The sequence below is a fragment of the Podarcis pityusensis genome (genome assembly GCF_964106645.2).
Source record: "Podarcis pityusensis genome assembly, chromosome: 6".
NCBI classification, from domain to species: Eukaryota; Metazoa; Chordata; class Lepidosauria; order Squamata; family Lacertidae; genus Podarcis; species Podarcis pityusensis.
In genome coordinates this window covers 51,952,685-51,971,155 of record NC_138030.1, presented here as the reverse complement: position 1 = coordinate 51,971,155, position 18,471 = coordinate 51,952,685, and the positions used below count along the sequence as shown (strand labels likewise).

General features: G+C 40.6%; 2 protein-coding genes across 4 annotated transcripts in view; one reads left to right on the top strand and one right to left on the bottom strand.

Moving 5' to 3' along the window:
* Positions 1-18,471, top strand: part of EIF2B3 (eukaryotic translation initiation factor 2B subunit gamma) — an 89,882-nt gene that overhangs the window by 7,032 nt on the left and 64,379 nt on the right. The window contains exons 1-3 of one of the 3 annotated variants that reach the window (XM_081009472.1): positions 4,064-4,219; positions 4,911-5,067; positions 7,323-7,462. In XM_081009472.1, coding sequence (XP_080865598.1) covers positions 4,920-5,067; positions 7,323-7,462 — 288 coding nt within the window. In that variant the 5' untranslated portion in view covers positions 4,064-4,219; positions 4,911-4,919. The other 2 variants (XM_081009473.1, XM_081009471.1) reach the window with 2 other exon arrangements.
* Positions 7,010-18,471, bottom strand: part of LOC308479115 (uncharacterized protein) — a 90,208-nt gene continuing 78,746 nt past the window's right edge. Inside the window, exon 3 of the transcript XR_013987453.1 lies at positions 7,010-7,079. The gene's annotated coding sequence lies outside the window, so the exon portion shown is untranslated. The remainder of the gene's footprint in view (positions 7,080-18,471) is intronic.

Here is an 18,471-nt window from a genome sequence, read left to right as displayed (position 1 = left end):
ATTGTACCCTATGATTCTGAATTTCCAAATGCGTGTTATGTACCAAGCCCAAACGTCTTTGAATTAAAGAAAGTTTACTATTTCAAATTTTCCACCATTCCATATGGAGATGAAAATGAATTTTGAAACATCAGACTCTCATGTGGGATGGGGATTCCATTTTTGGCTGTACTCTAGCACAGACATGCTCAGGAGACTTACATTGTTCAGAGAGCTTCCAGATGTGAGGAACCTTGAAGAAATGAAGTATTAAACAAAAACAGTGAGAGCTCGCTCAGGAGAAATACTGGAGATGGACTGCCTTGCCTAACTGCCATTAATTCATCACATTTGCACAAGCCCTGCCTAAATGTTATTTAGTCCTGATTTTGGCCCAGATAAACACAAGGTGGTTTTTTTTTTAAGTTGTCAGTTCTGTCATTAATGTACATCTTACAATATGGAAAAACATGTTTGCATATGTTTTAATTTCTTTTTTAAACATTCAGTTCTATAGGATCAGCAGAAGCATAACATTTTTGATTGGTTCACATCATAGCTTGACTCTTTTTTATGTTATGACTTTTGGAAACATTAAGTGATTATTGCAGAGCATATATAAGCATTCTGCATTCCCATATAGAAGGCACTTGGGGACCACAGCTTGAAACCATTCAGCGATGAGACCCAAACTGCTGTTATAAATACAAAATAACCCCATTTACAGTACTTCCATTGGCTATATTAAAATTTACATGCAAATATACTGCAGAATGTGAGGCTATCCCTCAAAATTACTTCTGTTGCCTAATTTTGGCCTTTAGACAATCCATCTATAGCCTCTCTAGGTAAGAACACAAAGTATGGGCAGGATTCAGCGACTAAGCCCCATAAGTAGAAGCACACAAGGATTTCCACTAGCGCAATGGTGCTTTCCCCCCACATCTCCCCCCTGCATCCCCATTTCCTCCCAAATTGACTCAGGAGAACCCCAAGAACAGTATGCAGGGGGAGGAGACGGCAGATCGTTCCATCTGGCAAGAAGTTATGTTTGCGATATTGGAGTAATCTGCTTAAAGCTAAAGGGCAGCACCAAGATAGTAATTGGTTCTGAACTTTCATAGGCTAGGTTTCATGAGCCGATGAAGGAAATGAGAACTCCTAATCCTTTGGGAGCCAATGCATGCAACCTATAATATCTAGGTACCAGGTTTTTTGGGGCGGGGAGTGTGTTTGTTCCTCATTAAAATAACTCCTTTCCATTTTACTCATTATATCTAACCTACACATACCCAAGTGACATATTGCTTGCTACCTAAACATACAGTCCACTTGGCAAGATTACTGTACATGTGGAAACTCAGTAGGTTCTAAATTACTCTGCTCTTTTGCCTTGTGTGGTCTCTCACAGTGTTAAGCAAAGTTAAGCTTCAGCAGAGATTCAGCCCCTAAATGTTATGTTCTTGGTCTTGCTTCAACTGTTCGACCTCCCTCCCCACAATAAGCTTCTAGTTATCTTGGGAATGCTGTAGTCAAGCGGCTGTACTGAGTCTGGTTTTCTGCAGACCAGGAAGCAACAGTGACATTCTGGTCACTTCCAGACTGTATTTCATGGGAAAGAGTTAAGCGCATACCAAAGGTTTCTGCAATTAAAGTTAATTAAAAGGTTCAGTCACCCTAGTGCAGCAAATCCACTCTTAAAAAAGGTTGGACTTTTTGTGATTTGGAAAGTGATAGGGAAATGCATTGAAAAGAAACAGGAAGATCCCAGAGTGGCAAATCAGGAAGAATGCTCAATGTTATATAGCCACCCTTCAAGCGAAGTAAATGTTCAATAAAGACAGGATATAATCTAACTTCTGTGTAAGGTTTCTGCAACCAAATCATGTTTCTGGAGTGCCGTTCCCAGAGAGGCTCACATGGCACTGATTCATGTTGTGGGCTTTCTGCGCCAGGTAGACCCTTTTTCATTCCCACAGGCTATTAGGAAAGTCTTTTCAGTAGTTTTTAGATCTTTGGCACTGCAGTTTCCTGTGTCAGTTTTTTTAATTGTTTTTATATTGTGCTGTTACTCTTTGTTTTAGAGTCAATGTACCGTATATATGCTTCCTGTTTTCTAATTTTGCTATCTTCTCCAGCATCTTGAAGCCTTCTGTACATGCACTGATGCAAAAAACAAAAACAAAACACTGAAACGGTAGCTGAAGATGAATCTTATTTTTCACCTCATTTTCTGGAGATGATAATAGTGAGCAGCCAACAAATTTGTTTTTTAAAGCCTCTCTGATATTTCAGTGTTTCTGGGCAGAAAGGTTAAAAACTTTCCACAACCCTGGATTTGCATCTGTCACTAAATCCGTGGCAGCTGTGTTTATATTGAACCTCGGTTACTACTAGCCGGAATAAAGCTCACATTTCAGAAACACGCATGTCTTCCAGAGCCAATTTTGACAAAACCCAGTCAGACTCACTATCTGTATTGGCAGATATTCTAAGCTGAAACAACGTGAGATTTCAAGTTTCACTGCTTCCCATCAGGCAAAAGTAGTCAACGGCAAGTACACACAGAGAGAGATAAATCCGCGCCAGGTTGTGCGGATTGACTTGCCCCATTCGAACCCGGCTTTACTCAGCCCAGATGTTTCTGGACTACAACTCCCATTATCCCTGACCATCGCAGCAAACCTTCTCAGAACTAAAATACCCAGCAGATGAAGTTAGACAACAGATCAACAGAGCCAGACTGATACCCAGAGAGAACTTGCTGCAAGACAGACCCAAAAAAGAAAATAACAGAACTCCACTAGTCATCACATACAGCTCCCAAGTTAAAACAGTTCAACGCATCATCAGAGATCTACAACCTCTCCTGGACAATGACAGTTCTCTTTCTCAAGCTCTGGGAGGAAGACCTTTCATTGCCTACAGACAGCCACCCAATCTTAAACAACTCCTAACCCACAATAATACTACAACCAGACTTAACACGGACACTGGCACCAGAGCCTGCAATAAACCCAGATGCCAACTTTGCTGCCACATACACCCGGACAACACCATTACTGGCCCCAACAACATCACACATACCATCTCGGGACTATTTAATTGCTCATCGTCTAACATTGTGTATGCCATCAAATGCCAACAGTGTCCTTCAGCTCTCTATATTGGACAAACAGGCCAAACCTTACGCCAAAGAATAAACGGACATAAATCTGACATCAAGAATCACAAAACAGAGAAACCAGTAGGAGAACACTTCAATCTCCCAGGACATTCTATACAAGATCTCAAAGTAGCTGTTTTACTACAAAGGAATTTCAGAAATAGACTGGAAAGAGAAGCTGCTGAATTACAACTCATTACCAAACTTAAAACAATAGAGAAACCTGGTCTGAACAGAGACATCGGATTCTTATCTCATTATACATGACTAAGCCATTTCTCACCTTCTCACCCCTTGCCTTTTCCTGTAAGACCTATTACAGTCGTTAAGAGTCGTCAACAGGCTCATCTCAGCTATCTGCCAATCTCCGATTCCCACCACCCTTCTAAGTAATACCCCTCCCCACCTTCTCAATATATAGAAGGATCTGGTAACTTCTTTTTCAGTGTATCTGAAGAAGTGTGCATGCACACGAAAGCTTATACCAAGAACTAACTTAGTTGGTCTTTAAGGTGCTACAGGAAAGAATTTTTTACTTCGACTATGGCAGACCAACACGGCTACCCATCTGTAACTGCATCGCAGCTATGTTGCTCTGCGGCTGGTGGAAGCTGCAGTTTAACAACGGGGCAGGGGCGAAGGTTCACCAACGAGAAACAGTCGATATTTTATTCTTTGGGAGTTATACTTTGGGAAGCAAGAGGCAGCAAGCCACCTCACGCGCCTCCCCTCCCTCGAGCAGCTGGGAATGGGCTCCTCCTATCCGAATGAGCTTCAGAAAGAAACCTGCAGATCGGTAGCTCGGCGTTGCTGCCGCTGCGGGAATCGATAGCTCGGTGTTCTTCGCGCCCGGCTTCTTTTCCCCGCCCGCAAGGAGGAGGATTGGTTGTTCGGCGCTCTTCCTGAGGGGATGCTCATCGATTCGCTCCGCGGGTAAACACGCTGGCGCGAGCCTATGCACGTTGCGGCGGCGCAGGCGCGGAAGCGACCCTGAAGGAAGGGGAAGTCACTGCGATTGGTTCCTGTCACTCTGGCAGGGGACTAACCGGCAGCCTTTGATATCCAGGTGACAAGGTGAGGGGTGTGCTGGGCTGCGAAGCCCTGGCGCCCAGGCCCGGCGAGCCCACCGGGGGTTTCTTCGCTGTGACTGGGCAAGGGGGACCTCGGCCGTCTTCAGCTGTCCAGCATAATAAAAGAGGCCGAAGTTGCCAGGGGACATCATCAAACCCCGCCTCCTTTGCTTTTGAGGCCGGGGGCTGAAGTCCGTGGGCGCTGCAAACAGGCTTTAATACCAGAGCTCAGTTGTGGGACGCCTTTGGCTTGCTTGCCTGAATTTCTAGCCCTCGCCAGGCCAACCCAGTAAGGCAAGTAGTGTAAACACAAAGTAAAAGTAAAATTCAGCATGAAGCAATAAAGGACATACCTCTGAGCATATGAAAAGTGTGTTTCTCCCGAGCTACCACAACCTGTCCTGTCCCAGAAGCTTCAGCTCTGGCCCCTCTGGTTTTATAAACTGGATCATTGTGTTTCAAATTTTGAGTTCAGCTCTGAGGTAGACATCCTTTGGGAGCAGGTTAGCCTGGTTGGGAGCGTGTTAATTGTCCGTAAATAAGAGATTAGGGTGATGGTTGTGCTCCAAGGCAGTGCCTGTAGATAAGTTCAGGGGCAGTTGCCTCAGGGTGACACTAGCTCTGCATTTTCTTCCCTAGGAGACTGCCTATTTGCTGATTCTGTTTCTAGATTGCTCTCTAATTTGTCTTTCCAGATCTTTGCCATGGAGTTTCAAGCAGTGGTGATGGCGGTTGGGGGTGGATCCCGCATGATGGATCTGACCTCAAGCATCCCTAAAGCTCTCTTACCTATTGGCAACAAACCCTTAATATGGTACCCACTCAATCTGCTGGAACAAGTTGGTTTTGAAGGTGAGCACCAAACATTGCAGAATGCCTATGATAAGATGACTTGTAGTGTGAACAAATTACACATAATATCAGAAAGAAAAGAGAGATGGCATTGTATTTCTTGTTTGCAGCAGGTGTAGAAATGAGCTACAAAGAAGAAGCAAAATTGGAGGATTTTGCTTCATATATGCAGGCCAAATAAACCCAAACTGTCACCCTACTCTTCAAGGGGTTTTTGAGGGAGGGGATCACACAACATATAGTTAAACTATGGCATTTACTACCACAGGATCTGGGGATGGCCTCTAATGTAGTCAGTTTTAAAGCGGAATTATACATATTTGTGGATAGTAAAAGCCATCAGTGGCTACTAGTCATGATCCCAGGATCAGAAGAACAGTATCTCTGAACACTGGTGTTGTGGAACAGCAGGTGCTGCGAAACAAGAATGGGAGAATTGCTTGAGAATTGTGCTCAAGTCATGCTTATGGGCTTCCACAGAGGTGACTGGTTGGTCACCTGGAACAGGATGTGGCACTGGATGGATCTCTGTTCTGGTCCTGAAAAGCTTTTCTTATATTATGATCCTGTGACTGATATAGCTTGGTAATTCCTGTATTTAAGTGTAGGGTTATATGCATTGGTGTTATATATGAGTGTTCTATAGTATGGTCATGATCCAGAGGGATGCATATGCCAGAATTATTCTTATTGCTTTTCACTTTTGGGATTTGGCATGCAAGTAGCAAAGCAGTGCACATCAGCAGCATTATCTTTTGTTTTAAAACTGTTGTGCCAAGTTTCAAAAATGCCTTCTGAGTCTGAGAAAGTTTGAAGTTTTGGGGTTCTTGTAGGGCCAACTTCTGTGATGAAAACACAGAAAAAAATTGAATGTATGCATCTTTTTAGGTTGCCACCACAATTAAATATAAAGAATATATGTGTCTCTCAAGAGCCTATTTAATATGGGGCAGTTATGCGGAATCTGGATTTCTCTAGAATAGTTTGGTTCATTTTAATATGATTCACTAGATTGTGGCTTGCAGTTAGTTTAAAGTACCGTATTTACTCGAGTCTAAGCCAACCTGAATATAAGCCGAGGCACCTCATTTTACCACAAAAAACTGGGAAAACTTATTGACTCGAGTATAAGCCTGTTCACCACACCACAAACCTGGTGGCGGCGGCGTCGGAAGAACAAGCAGCCCAAAAGGGCTGCTTTCGGGCTGCTCATTCCTCCGCCACCGCCTACAGCGGCAAAGGCAGAGGAGGAGGAAGGAGCAGCAGCCTGAAAGGACCCTCACTCGAGTATAAGCCGAGGGGGGCTTTTTCAGCATAAAAAATGTGCTGAAAAAGTCGGCTTATACAGTACCTTTCTTCCAAGTGCATAGGTAACATTTTCCAGGTATAGCTTTCAAATAGTAAATTGTTGTTTGTATACTGCTTTTCTGCCCTAATAGTTCTCAGAGCAATTCACAGTAGTAAAATTGGATTTATAGGTAGATTACTGCCTCTGCAATAGTAAATCTGGAATACCAGGTACTACTTATGGTATTAAACATTGATGTCATCTGGCTTCTGGCCCTGTTCTCCTGAAATGTGATAGCTGCAAAGTGGGGTACTGGGAAACAGATGTTCTTCAATTGCTCCTCTCATGCAGGTACTCTTGCCAGAGATCAGACATTAGCCAAACTTACCCAACAAGTTTTGCTACCCCTAACAAGTGGCCCTGAGAGTTGATGGTTTACCCAAGGTGTGTGATTAATAGCCTAATGGAGGAGTTGGACCTGTATTTCCCACATCCAAACTAAGCATTCTAGATACTCTTCAGAGTGAGGTGTTCTTATGTACGTATAAAGTCACATGTTTCAAACATGATCTGTTCATGTAAATACTGAGTGTCCATTTAAGTCCATGGAATGCCACACTGAGCAGAGGTGCTACTATTTCTTCATGTTCTCCTTACGTTTTTGGTAACTTTCTTATACTTTGATTGTGAGCTCCTTTAGGTGAGACTGTTGTCTGCAAGGCTCCTGTGTCACAAATATAAAACTAATGTCATAAAATACTTAACTCCACAAAATGTTAACTATTTACATATTCTACTGCAGATCATTTTTAGTCAGTAAAAAGCAGGTTTTCTAGATTTCCCACAATAGCAGCTGGTCTTGGGGAAAAACAAGCTTTGATTGATTCATATTCAGTTCAGTAGATGAGCATAATAATGTTATAATTTTCATAGTTGTACTCATACAACATTTTCTTCTGCACTTTAGAAGTCATTGTGGTTACAACAAAAGAAGTTCAGAAAGTGCTAAACTTGGAGACGAAGCTGAAGCTTGATATTGTATGTATTACTGATGATGCCGATATGGGGACTGCAGACTCACTGCGGCATATTCATGAGAAAATAAAGGTATTACTGTATTTTAAAATTTTACTTTAAATTATTCATTTAACAGAATTTTTAGTAGATATGGATAATGCAGTTATGTATAAGGAAAAGCTAATAACACAATTAGTACAAATAAGTGTTCTATAATGAAGAAATGAAATAAACTTAAAAATAAATAAATATAAGAAATAGGGGAAAAAAGAATTAGATTTCCCGTATCTAGATTTCCTGTATCAGATTAATGGTTGTTCTTAAATCATGGTACATCATGCTAAATCACAATTTAGTATGATAAAATGAGCTGCAGTGAACCTTTGCTCTCCAATGCAACTGTGAGAAGGAGTTTGGAAGCATTTGCTTCTATTGTGGTTGTTGTACAGTCATACCTCGGGTTGCGAACGCTGCGGGTTGTACGTTTTCGGGTTACGGACGCGCCGAATCCAGAAGTACCAGATTGGGTTACTTCTGGGTTTCGGCGCTTGCACAGGTGCAGAAGCACTAAATCACACTTTGTGCATGCGCAGAAGTGCCGAATTGCGTCACGCACGTGCGCAGATGCAGCACTGCGGGTTGTGAACGCTGCTGGTTGCGAATGTGCCTCCCGCATGGATCACGTTCGCAACCCGAGGTTCCACTGTATTATCAAAATCTGACAAACTGTGACTAACTATGGTTTGAAACAAGTCAACTTTGTGCCATGAGTTATGAAACTAGCTTATTTAAAAGAACCATAGTTAACATTATTCCAAACTGAAAACTGTGGTTGAACTGTTGCTGTGCAACTAAAAGCATCCAATCTCAACTTCATAGCAGAGTGGGGAGGCAGGGGCAGAACATGGTAGCCAGAGGTTTTCTGCAGCTTGTTCTTGTCTCTCTGAACTATAGTGTAATGCCTATATGCAGCCAATAATTTTATAATTTTAGCAATCTGCCAGACCTTGTAAAGTCATGGATATGTTTTTGAACTTACTATTTCTCCATTATATTGTACTTGAGTGAATTTCAGTGAATAGATTTGCTGTTCATTTCAGTCAATCCCTGGGCACAGCATCTTTAAGATAATTCAACATTTGAATAAGTAGGTCATGTACACCATCCTAAGCTCCTTGGAGGAAGGGTGGGATATAAATGCAATACATAAATAAATGTGAAATATTAATTCCATTATTTGTTTTGTTTAATACCCTTATTCCCAAATCTAGTAATATAAATACATTCACTCCAGATGCCTAATAATTCTTCTAAGAGACTTAGTCCTTTTGAAACACAGAAACAAAAAGGATGGATTCTTACCATTTTTGTGTATTTCTCATGGTGTAAGATATCGGTAAAACAGCTTTGTAAAAAATGTTTTAGATTTATGGGGGGAGGGGGGGACCCAAACCAGAGCCTATGTAAACCAAACTTTTTCACACTGTTTCATGCCTTCAGTACTTTCCCTCTTGTAAGATATTTTGTTACAATTATATAATCTCCATTGCATAAACACCATTGCTAGCTAATAACCAAGTATTTTCTCAGATATTTACGCATAATCTTAAACTACTTATTTACGTGGTTGCCTTGCCCATTGTTGTGCTACTTCCTCATGTGAAAGATTGTGGTGTCTTATTATAGCCTTTAGCAAAGCTGGCCAAAGGCAAATAGTGCCTTTCCTAGTAATTAAAATGGGACATGATCTGCTGAAATATCCTTCTATACAAGCTGCCTTTGAAATGAGATGGTTTACTTGCTCTTTCCCATGCATCTGATGCAAATGCCTCCTCAAATCTGGAATCTCAGGTGGCTGTCTTCTCTCTCTTCTCTAGCCATACATTAGACCTTCCTAGTTTGACTGGTTAAAATCTTTTTCAAACAGGCATGCAGACAAGGGAGGGTTTCAAATAGGCAAGCAGACAATGGGGACTCGATATATTCTGGAATTCATCCCAGGTGCTGAGTAACAAAGTGGAGAAAAGTCTTGTAAAACAGTTTGGTTTGTTGGATTTGTATCCCACCAACTGACTGTAAAACACAGTTTCAAAATATTCCAGTTAAAATAAAAGCGATGTTTTTCAAACAAAATTAAAAATCCAAAATGTTTAAAAACAGCAAATAAAATACCCTCCCCCTGGTCAGTTTAAACACAAATGTGAACTGGCTGTCTTACTGATTCGTAACAACAATCCAGATATATTTTGAGTTGCTCTTGTTCCAGAGCTGCCCAAGAAATGTTGTCTTTTCTAAACATTAATCCCTTCTTTAATCTTAGTTTGTATAATTAATAAAAGAATTTCAGGATTGGGAATGCCATGTCACCTTTAGCATGTGATTTTTCAGTGTTCTTAGAAAAAAGCAGAATGTTTTTTAATTTCATGTGCACTCAGCTGACTTGCTTAAAAATACATGAAAGGTACATACATTTGGAGACATGGTGCATTGTTTGTTACCCCAGTTCAAGTGGTTTCCTCACATTTATCTATTCTTCCCTTTAATTCAAGTCTGGGGGATTTTCTGCTTGATTGCAGATTTGTTGTGTGTTTAGATAGGGTATTGTGCACAGCCATTCTTATCCTATGTCCTAAGTCATGCTACCTAGCAGAATAAGCCATAATGTCACAGGTGTGGGCTGGAGAATAGCAAATGTGCATTATGTACCAGTGTTGTATGTAAAAAATTCTGGTAGATCCTCAGCAAGGACGCCAAACAGAAGACAACCATGTTCTAACACAGCAATTTTCCAAGGGTTTCAGTGATGTTGCAATACACATCCCTGTGGTGCCTTACCAGACACTTTGTTTAGGAATTATTCTCACATGACTCTGCACATGTTAGACTCCATTGGATAGCAGCTGCAATGATTCTTTGGGAGCCACCTGAACTGATTTCTAAAGGTTCCTCTGTGTCTCTTGGTCCTCTCTACAACTCTTCTTCAGAGGCATAGGAGAAGAGGCAAGATTAAAGGGAAGGTATATAAAAAGATAGTCGAAAGCTCAGAAGTGCAGTGGAACTTTTCACTAATAAGATCCTTATAGTAACCTTCAGATATCCTCTTAGCCTTTGTAAAAAGGGTAAACTTTAGAGAGACACCTGAGCAAATTGCCTAGTATGGCTTTTGAAGGCATTATCTGTGGTTCTTAAAATTACCGTATTTTTCGCTCTATAACACGCACCCGACCATAACACGCACGTAGTTTTTAGAGGAGGAAAATCCGTAGGCATGCCACCCATAGGCATTCCCTCCATAACACGCACAGACATTTCCCCTTATTTTTTAGGAGGAAAAAAGTGAGTGTTATGGTGCAAAAAATACGGTACCTACAATGCTACATACATACAATTAATGCCAAGATTCTTGTTACTGAAGCAGTTCTTGAATGGGTACATTGTTCTGTTTGTATTTATGAAAATAATTATATTTTTTCCCAATTAGTTTTACTCTGGTAATGATACAGGAAAAGGAAGATACAAATATCTATGGGGACTATGAAGAGGGTCTGGAAGCTATACTGAATTCTGTTCATTGGCTGCCGAGTGCTGTCTATCTTTGGTTTAAGTCTTCTGTAGAAATAGCTTTCATTTGCAGACGTTTTAGCACTCTGTATCGTTGTCTTGCTCTCTGTGTGCCTTTGTAACATTGAGTGCTTCCATTTTATTTTATTTTTAAAGGGGTTCATGAACTTGTTGAAGTCATCATAATGTACAATGCAGGCCATCTTCCCAAGGAGATTCCTGGAAGTCCTGGCCATTTCAGTAATTCCATAGCAAGTCATTTGGTGTAACATCTGTAATGCAAGTGGAAAACATAGGAAAGTGCATAACTGGCAACTAACTGAGAGGGTGGAAAGGAGTTAGTGTGAAGAAGCTAATGATGCAGATTGTGATTGTTAGCATATTGGCATTCTGATCCCAGACTTTGCCAAGATGCATCTATTGTATCCTCAGTAAATTCAAGAAAATTCTAGGTCACCTTATGCCAGCAGTAGGAAACCTGTAGCCCCCTCCAGCTGTTGCTGAACTCCTTCTCTTACCATATCTTACCAATGGCCATGGTGGCTGGGATTGATGGGAACTGGAGTCCTACAACATTTGCAGGGTTACATGTTTCTCATTGCTGCCTTAGGCCATGAAATGATCCACATGTTCCACCTGGTACTCTGGTTATAATGTTTTAATTTGACTTGTATATCTGTTTACCATGTGATGAAGTGGAAACTTTTATTACCACAGCTGTTATGAACAGAATTAGTTTTCAACGTGAAAGGCTAAGATTTGACTTCTCGGTACAAGTAATTTTTTTGAGCTGGGGTGGGGTGGGAGGATATCCATTGCCTTCCTATGTTTTGAGGCATTGTGCCCAGATCACTCCATGTGCCCCCTTCCCACCTGGCAGGAAGTGGGAAGTCTAAAGCTGGACAAAATTTCATCATTCAGTTTTCTGAGATTTAAAAGCACTTTTCATTGAAACCACTGCTGCCAATATGTCTTTTCCTTCCTGAAGTGCTACTCCACAAGACCCACTTGACTTTATAGCACAGTACGGTAACTTGGTTCTCCATCTTCTATCTTTACCCTTGAACCTTCTCTTGTGCTACCTACCATCTCATACATTAATGTATGCCACCTTTAAAGAGCTTCAATGAAAGCCTTGAAGACCCAGGATATGCAACCTTCCAGCTTTCTACTCTTCTACAGCAGCAGCAATTATGCTTCTCTTCAAGCTGAATTTGGACCATCATCTTCCTTGCCTTGATTATTCTAACTCTGCAAGTCTCCCATCAAGATCTTTGCATAGCATCAGAGCAGATAAATACAACTGTGTATCCTCATCACACGTGTTGGGAATTTGGTATTAACAGCCCATAAAAGAAACTTGTATTGTTTAGAAAAACTAATAAGCATAATATCACTTAACCTCCAAATCTTCCAGAGTAGCCCTCTCAGATTGCATTTCTCTTGCCTAAAATCCACAATACTTGAGAATGAATTTGTATGCAATATTAGCAAAGAGATAGTTAGGCTCTTGCCTGTTTCTGCTTATGGCTCTTTCCTGAAAAATGTATGCAGATTTCACTTTGTGACCTAATGATTTTCACATGTGTTCCACTATCAGAATTGGGCTCCAAACTGGGCTATTTCCACTCTTTTACGTTATGTACTCCACTGCCAATCCCTTGAATCCTAATTTTTTTCTATACAACGTGTTAACATCATATGCAAAGCACAAGAGTCTCCATGGAGCCATCAAGAGAGGTAAGTGAGGCAAAGCAATTTTTATTTGTATTTTAGAGGGACGCACTGCAGCCTTAAAGTACAGAGAATGTCCTTTCAGCCTCACTAAAGGAGTCTGGTGAAATGCTTTAAGAAAACTAACTGCTCTGTTTATCTTTTTCAAAATTCACTCCTAAGTGAGGGAAGAAAAGGTCCCATTTGTCTCTTCATAGATGAATTTCATGGTACTTAAAAAAAAAATCCACCAAAACAGTCCAAAAATATCTCTAATATGAGTTTGAAGTTTTTCTTTCCATGGTCACCAAGTTCTCGTCAACTGTACAAGAGATTCAGATTCCACCTCCCAGCCGTTACAGTGAGCCTTCTTACATCATGTGTTTGGAAAGGAGATTTTTCAACAGAGGAAGTGAAGCGCTAAGCTGCTCCTTCCAAGACTACATGGATCAGTGATCCTCAGCAGCATACAGACCACTGCTGTGACATCACACTTTCCACAATGTGGCTCCAAAAGATGTACATACCAAACAAGATCTGGATTCTCGGTCTTTGTTTAGCTGTTCTGAGACATTATTCCACTCTCTCTCCATCTGTGGAAGAATTGTGAACCTTTTAAAAAACTTTACTTTGAAAAAAATAAGGAGAAGCCAGATAGTCTATCTGACAGAACATTATTTCATAGTCAATGTCTTAGCAAAAATGGAAGGTTAAATAATGAAGACTGGTTTGCTGTGTGTTAGTCAGGGCTTCCATCACCCAACTAAGAACTCATTGAGGAAGGAAAATGTAAAAAATTTCCATTGCTGTAACACTACAACTTAATAGCTGGCCCGAGTATAGCTAGTGACACAAGGCGGAGAAGAACTTAACAGCATGAGAAATACTTAGGAAAAACAAAATAAAGTATATGGGAACACATGCATATACTCCAGCATACTAGCTTCATATTCCAAACTCTCATCAAATAGTCCAAATGATCCAGCTATATCTGCCTAATTAAAAGGGTGTGGCAGGAGACAAAGAAAATAGGAGAACTATTGTCCTATATTTGTCAAGGAGCTGTACTTCCTGGTCACATCTGTGGCTCTATGTGGTTTGGGTTTCTACCATATCCAGCCGGGACCTCTTCCAACATTTCCCTTTGTTGCATGTGCCATTTGGTAAAAAGTCAGAGATCTTGTGGGAAGAGTTTTCTCCTCATGCTAGCATTGCTCCTATTCCCAGGAGGAGCATTAAGAGCATGGCAACCAACCATGTCATGTGTTCCTCCTATGAGTCTTTGGTTTTCTGATATTATTGGTAGAAGTAGGTTTGTATGAGGCATATCAAGTCTAGTGATGAGGACGGTGCATTAATTGAAATGCTTTTTCATGTGGACGTAGAGAGTTTTCACTTTCAAGATAGAGTTCTATTTCAGATGTGTGAGATACTCAACAGGTGAATAAAGATCTCACTACAGTCCATATGCACTACAATCTCACTACATACAGTTCTGGGGGAACTGCTGAATTGATAGACATTTCATTGATGAGATTTATATAAGTCTTAGACCATGTCAGTGCTGTGAAGAAACGTCGAAGGATTTGTATTTCATGTTGAATTATGAGGTTTGTTTGAGTTCTTGATGTACTTACTGCAATTCTGTAGATCACAACAAGCTTGATACATTTCCTTTCCTCCTAAGCATCAGTCAATGCTTGGTAAGTCAGTGAACTGAGAGGAAAATACACTGATGCTGAAAATGGTCTGTTCAACCCAACCACTATTAAAATGGGGATAAACAAACAAATAATTGTATTTTAGGATAACTTTGTTCTTTGTTCTTGCATGTGTGCATATCAGTTTATTACTCCAAAAGTGTGAGATCATATTAAAATGAGTGATAACTTACAACTTCTGTTGGGAGCTGCCCAGAGTGGCTGGGGAAACCCAGCTAAATGAGCGGGGTATAAATAATAAAGCAGTAGCAGCAGCAGCAGCAGTAGTAGTTGTAGTACTGTGTCCAACTAGGAATCTAGAAAGTACAGAACCAAAAATAGCTTCAAATTCAAATACCATCAATATCTAGATTTAAAAGATGTATTTCATTCCATTTCAGCTGAGCATTATCTCTGCAATTGTTTGTGGTTCTTGTTGCCCTGCACACTTAAGAGTGCGTGTGAGAGGGAGATCTGTCTGGCCCTCTCCTTGATAACATTCTGTCCCTGTATGAAGACATTTCCTTTCCAGTAGGCCTTTTACCTGACCAATGCTTGGCCTCTTGGCATTTTTTAAGATCCGCATTTCCTGTCTTTGTTCCCTTGTGTATTTATATTCTGACTTTTTAAAATTATGATCTGAACCACCTTAGGCATATCTTTTTTTCCAAATGGAAAGGTAGGACATAAATACTTTAATAGATGCATTTAAATCTTCCAGATTTATGTTTGGCTGGCAGGCAAGGGGACTATTTGCTCACCAGGGCTCTTCCTCCCCCACCCTACCCCCTGTAATTCTAACTAATTCACACTTCTGCAGCATGCCAGATTTTAAATAGCCAGAATGACCTGAGAGAGAGAGAGAGAAAGTGCTCTGGTGTAGTTGGGGGTTGAATGGGATGATTAGATTAACCAGAGTGTAGTTGCATCTTTCCTGTCCTTTCCTTAGCCAAAACCCCATTTCAGCTCTCTGCAGACATGGTTATTAGCAGCAGAAAGCAAGCCTTTGCTGGCATGGATGGACAGGTTCCCCTGTTTTTTAGTCTAGCCACTGTTAAACTGGCATGAATCCCAAGCACAAATGTGTGGGGTGAAAGGGATATGTATGGGGGAGTGTTGCAGGTGTTCCCCATATGTAGCATGTGCTGCTTTCAAATAACTAGTTTTGGCAGTGCAGTTTTTATAGGGAAGAGAAACAAGAACATCACCATCCTGAGAATCAAACTGCTGGGAAGTTTGTGCTTGAAATTAAATATTTTAGAACGGGTCTTGGCCTTTTATCCTGGTTATTTATTCTATTTTGTTTGTTTATTAAGACATTTACTGTATATGCCACCCTTCATTGAAAATTCCAGGGTGGTTTACAACAATTTCCATAAAAAGCAGTAGAGTAAAGACAGAAAAAAGATTTTTAAAATCCAAAGTAGAAAAATTCAAATACTAAAAGCTAGGTAATAAGAGCAGTAAATCGTTAAGTAAATAAGTTGTATGGGTTGTATTGTTTGTTACTGTTGTTGTTGTTGTTGTTGTTGTTGTTGTTAATTTAAATTTATATCCCACTTTTCCTCCAAGGAACTCGGCCTAAGTGATTTTGTGGGTAACAAGTTGTTTATTGTGTACTATATAAGCCCATAAAGAAATAAAATACACTAAAAGGAAATTGGGATCTGTTTATCTAACAAGGACCTAGGGTAGCGAAAGTGGGGATAATACAAACATTTTCCTGAGGAACCGGTCTGAATGATTTAAATCACAGTCTGAACAGGTTGAACATTAAGAGTGACTTATTCATGGTAAAAGCAGTTTTGGCAATGGGACTATTCACTAGAATTGTGTTTCTTTCTTGGTGAAAGTATTGAAGCAGAGACTGTAGAGTTTATTTATTTTTTATTATTACATTTATGTCCTTTTTAATCCTCAGAGGAGCTGAAAGTGGCATACATGACACACCCACACCCATTTTATTTTCACAACAGCCCTGTGAAGTAGGTTAGGCTGGGAGACAGTGACTGGCCCAATGTCACCAGTGAGCTTTGTGGCCGAGTTAGGATATGAACCCTGGTCTCCCAAGTCCTATTCTAGCATTCTGAAGCTGCTACACCACTCTAGTCTTCCTTCATTCTCAGCTTGTGAGGATTGCACTAGATGTCCTGCAAGGCCATGTTTCTGTTCAGCTTTCATGTACAAGTGTCAAATAAAGGATCTTTATATAAGTAATGAAAAATATATAATTATAGGTGATCTGGGAGGTCCCATGATACTTTGAATATTTAGATCCCATCAGGTATAATTTTTATCTCTTCCCCAAACTATGTTATGCAAGTATAGTTGTTCTGCATGATTTTTATTTCTGTTTGCATTGACTGAACCTGAAACATAGCGCCCACTTCAGCATCAGTTAGTGTTGCTTCTTATTGCGTCCCTTTTTAATAACTGGGGTTGGATCTATCCGGTATGGAACATTTTTAATAAAGACTTGCTCTGTTGGGATTTTAACGTTTTGCGGAATTTATGAAATCAAGCGGTAGGGCCACATTTTTGCGGGGGGCTCCCCCCCTTTTCCTAGTGGACACGCACTCTGTGTGTGATTGTCTTCCAATCAGTGGCTCATCACGAAAATTTTTGTATTATATAGTTTAAAAATACAGACTGTACCATTTATTTTCTTTCTACTGCACCAACTATTGAAAGTAAAGGAAAATACACCCTTCTACTAGGGTGCTCGCCTGGTTTATTTTTTCATTCAGCCATTAGTTTATTCTTTCAGGGGTTCCACGTTGGAAAAAGGGCATCCATCAGACAGTAAGGGCTTTATTTATGAGGGTGTTGGTGTTTCAAAGGGGAGGCTGTTGAATCCCAAAAGAGCCTTTCATGGTGTACTCTCAGCGTGCATCTGAGGCCGCTGCTCTGCTCATCAGGAGGAGAGGCAGAAATGTGGGCTTTACTTAGCAACCGTGTGTTTCACTGGTCCCTGTGCTCTCTGACGTTTATTTACATATTGAGAGAGTAAATGGGTAGAACAGATGGCAACCAGACATTTGGTGGTTCTGTTCCCCTGCGCTCCTCGGGGGTCTTGCATTCAGCCTTTGCCAAAGTTCATCCTAAAACTAGAAGCCTGTTCGCAATTATGAAAGCCTTGTTGGCAGTTTACTAGGGTGACAGATTAAAGTGCATAGTTAAATAATTGCACGATTGAGTTAACAAGTCCAGATAGTTGTTTCTAAAGGCATGTCCGTGGCCCTGACGTAGTTTTCATCGTGGATGTGAATTCTTTTCAATTTTGAAATAAAGAGGTTTCCTAATGGAAAAAGAACAGTCTAGTCTTTAACAGCGGCTACGGCGTAAACTTTTTGCTAAAGCATTTTCGACAGTTTTTTTGGTGCTGTCACAATGAACTTGACAGGCCGAGCACTCACAGGTTTCAACACTTCCATGTTTTTTTCACTCTGTTCAAGATTAGCTTATGACCATTTGCAACTGTCAAAAGTTAATGGTGGAATTTTATTTCTGCTGTACAAGGGATCACTTCTGTGCTGAGGTAGGGTTGCTCTGAAGTGGACAAGTGGTGTTTTATCCTTTGTAATTTTGATTTGAAGTCAGGGCAGGGGACAACTGGAAGGACATTATCTTTGGAAAACAGCTTTTTAGCAGGGACATGGGTACTTCGATAATGGTAACATTTGCAGTTTTACCAGTGCACTTACACATTTTCTCTGGAATTTGTACAATTTGATTTCTTCTGGATATGTTACTATCTCTGCAGAGTTTACACTTCATAAGTGGTAGCCTGGTGTTAACAATTATTCCTTGAAGACCCAGTGAAAGCTCAGTCCTGTTTTCCCTGGGCTCCTCAAAAGAAATATATCTTTCTGAAGCAGTGTGTTGGTTTCAAAAGCAGCAATTCATATATTCCCTTATTCAGTGCAAAGCAACATAGGATAGATGTTTTGCCTGGAGACAGTGCAAGTCAATGCATATCTACTCAGCACTAAGTCCTGTTGAGTTCAATGAGAGTTACTCCCAGGTGAGTGTGTATAGGATTGCAACCTTAGGCTTACCTGGAGTTTTGCACCCATTGAGTTCAGTGGATATTACTTCTGGATAGAAATGCTTCTGGATAGAAAT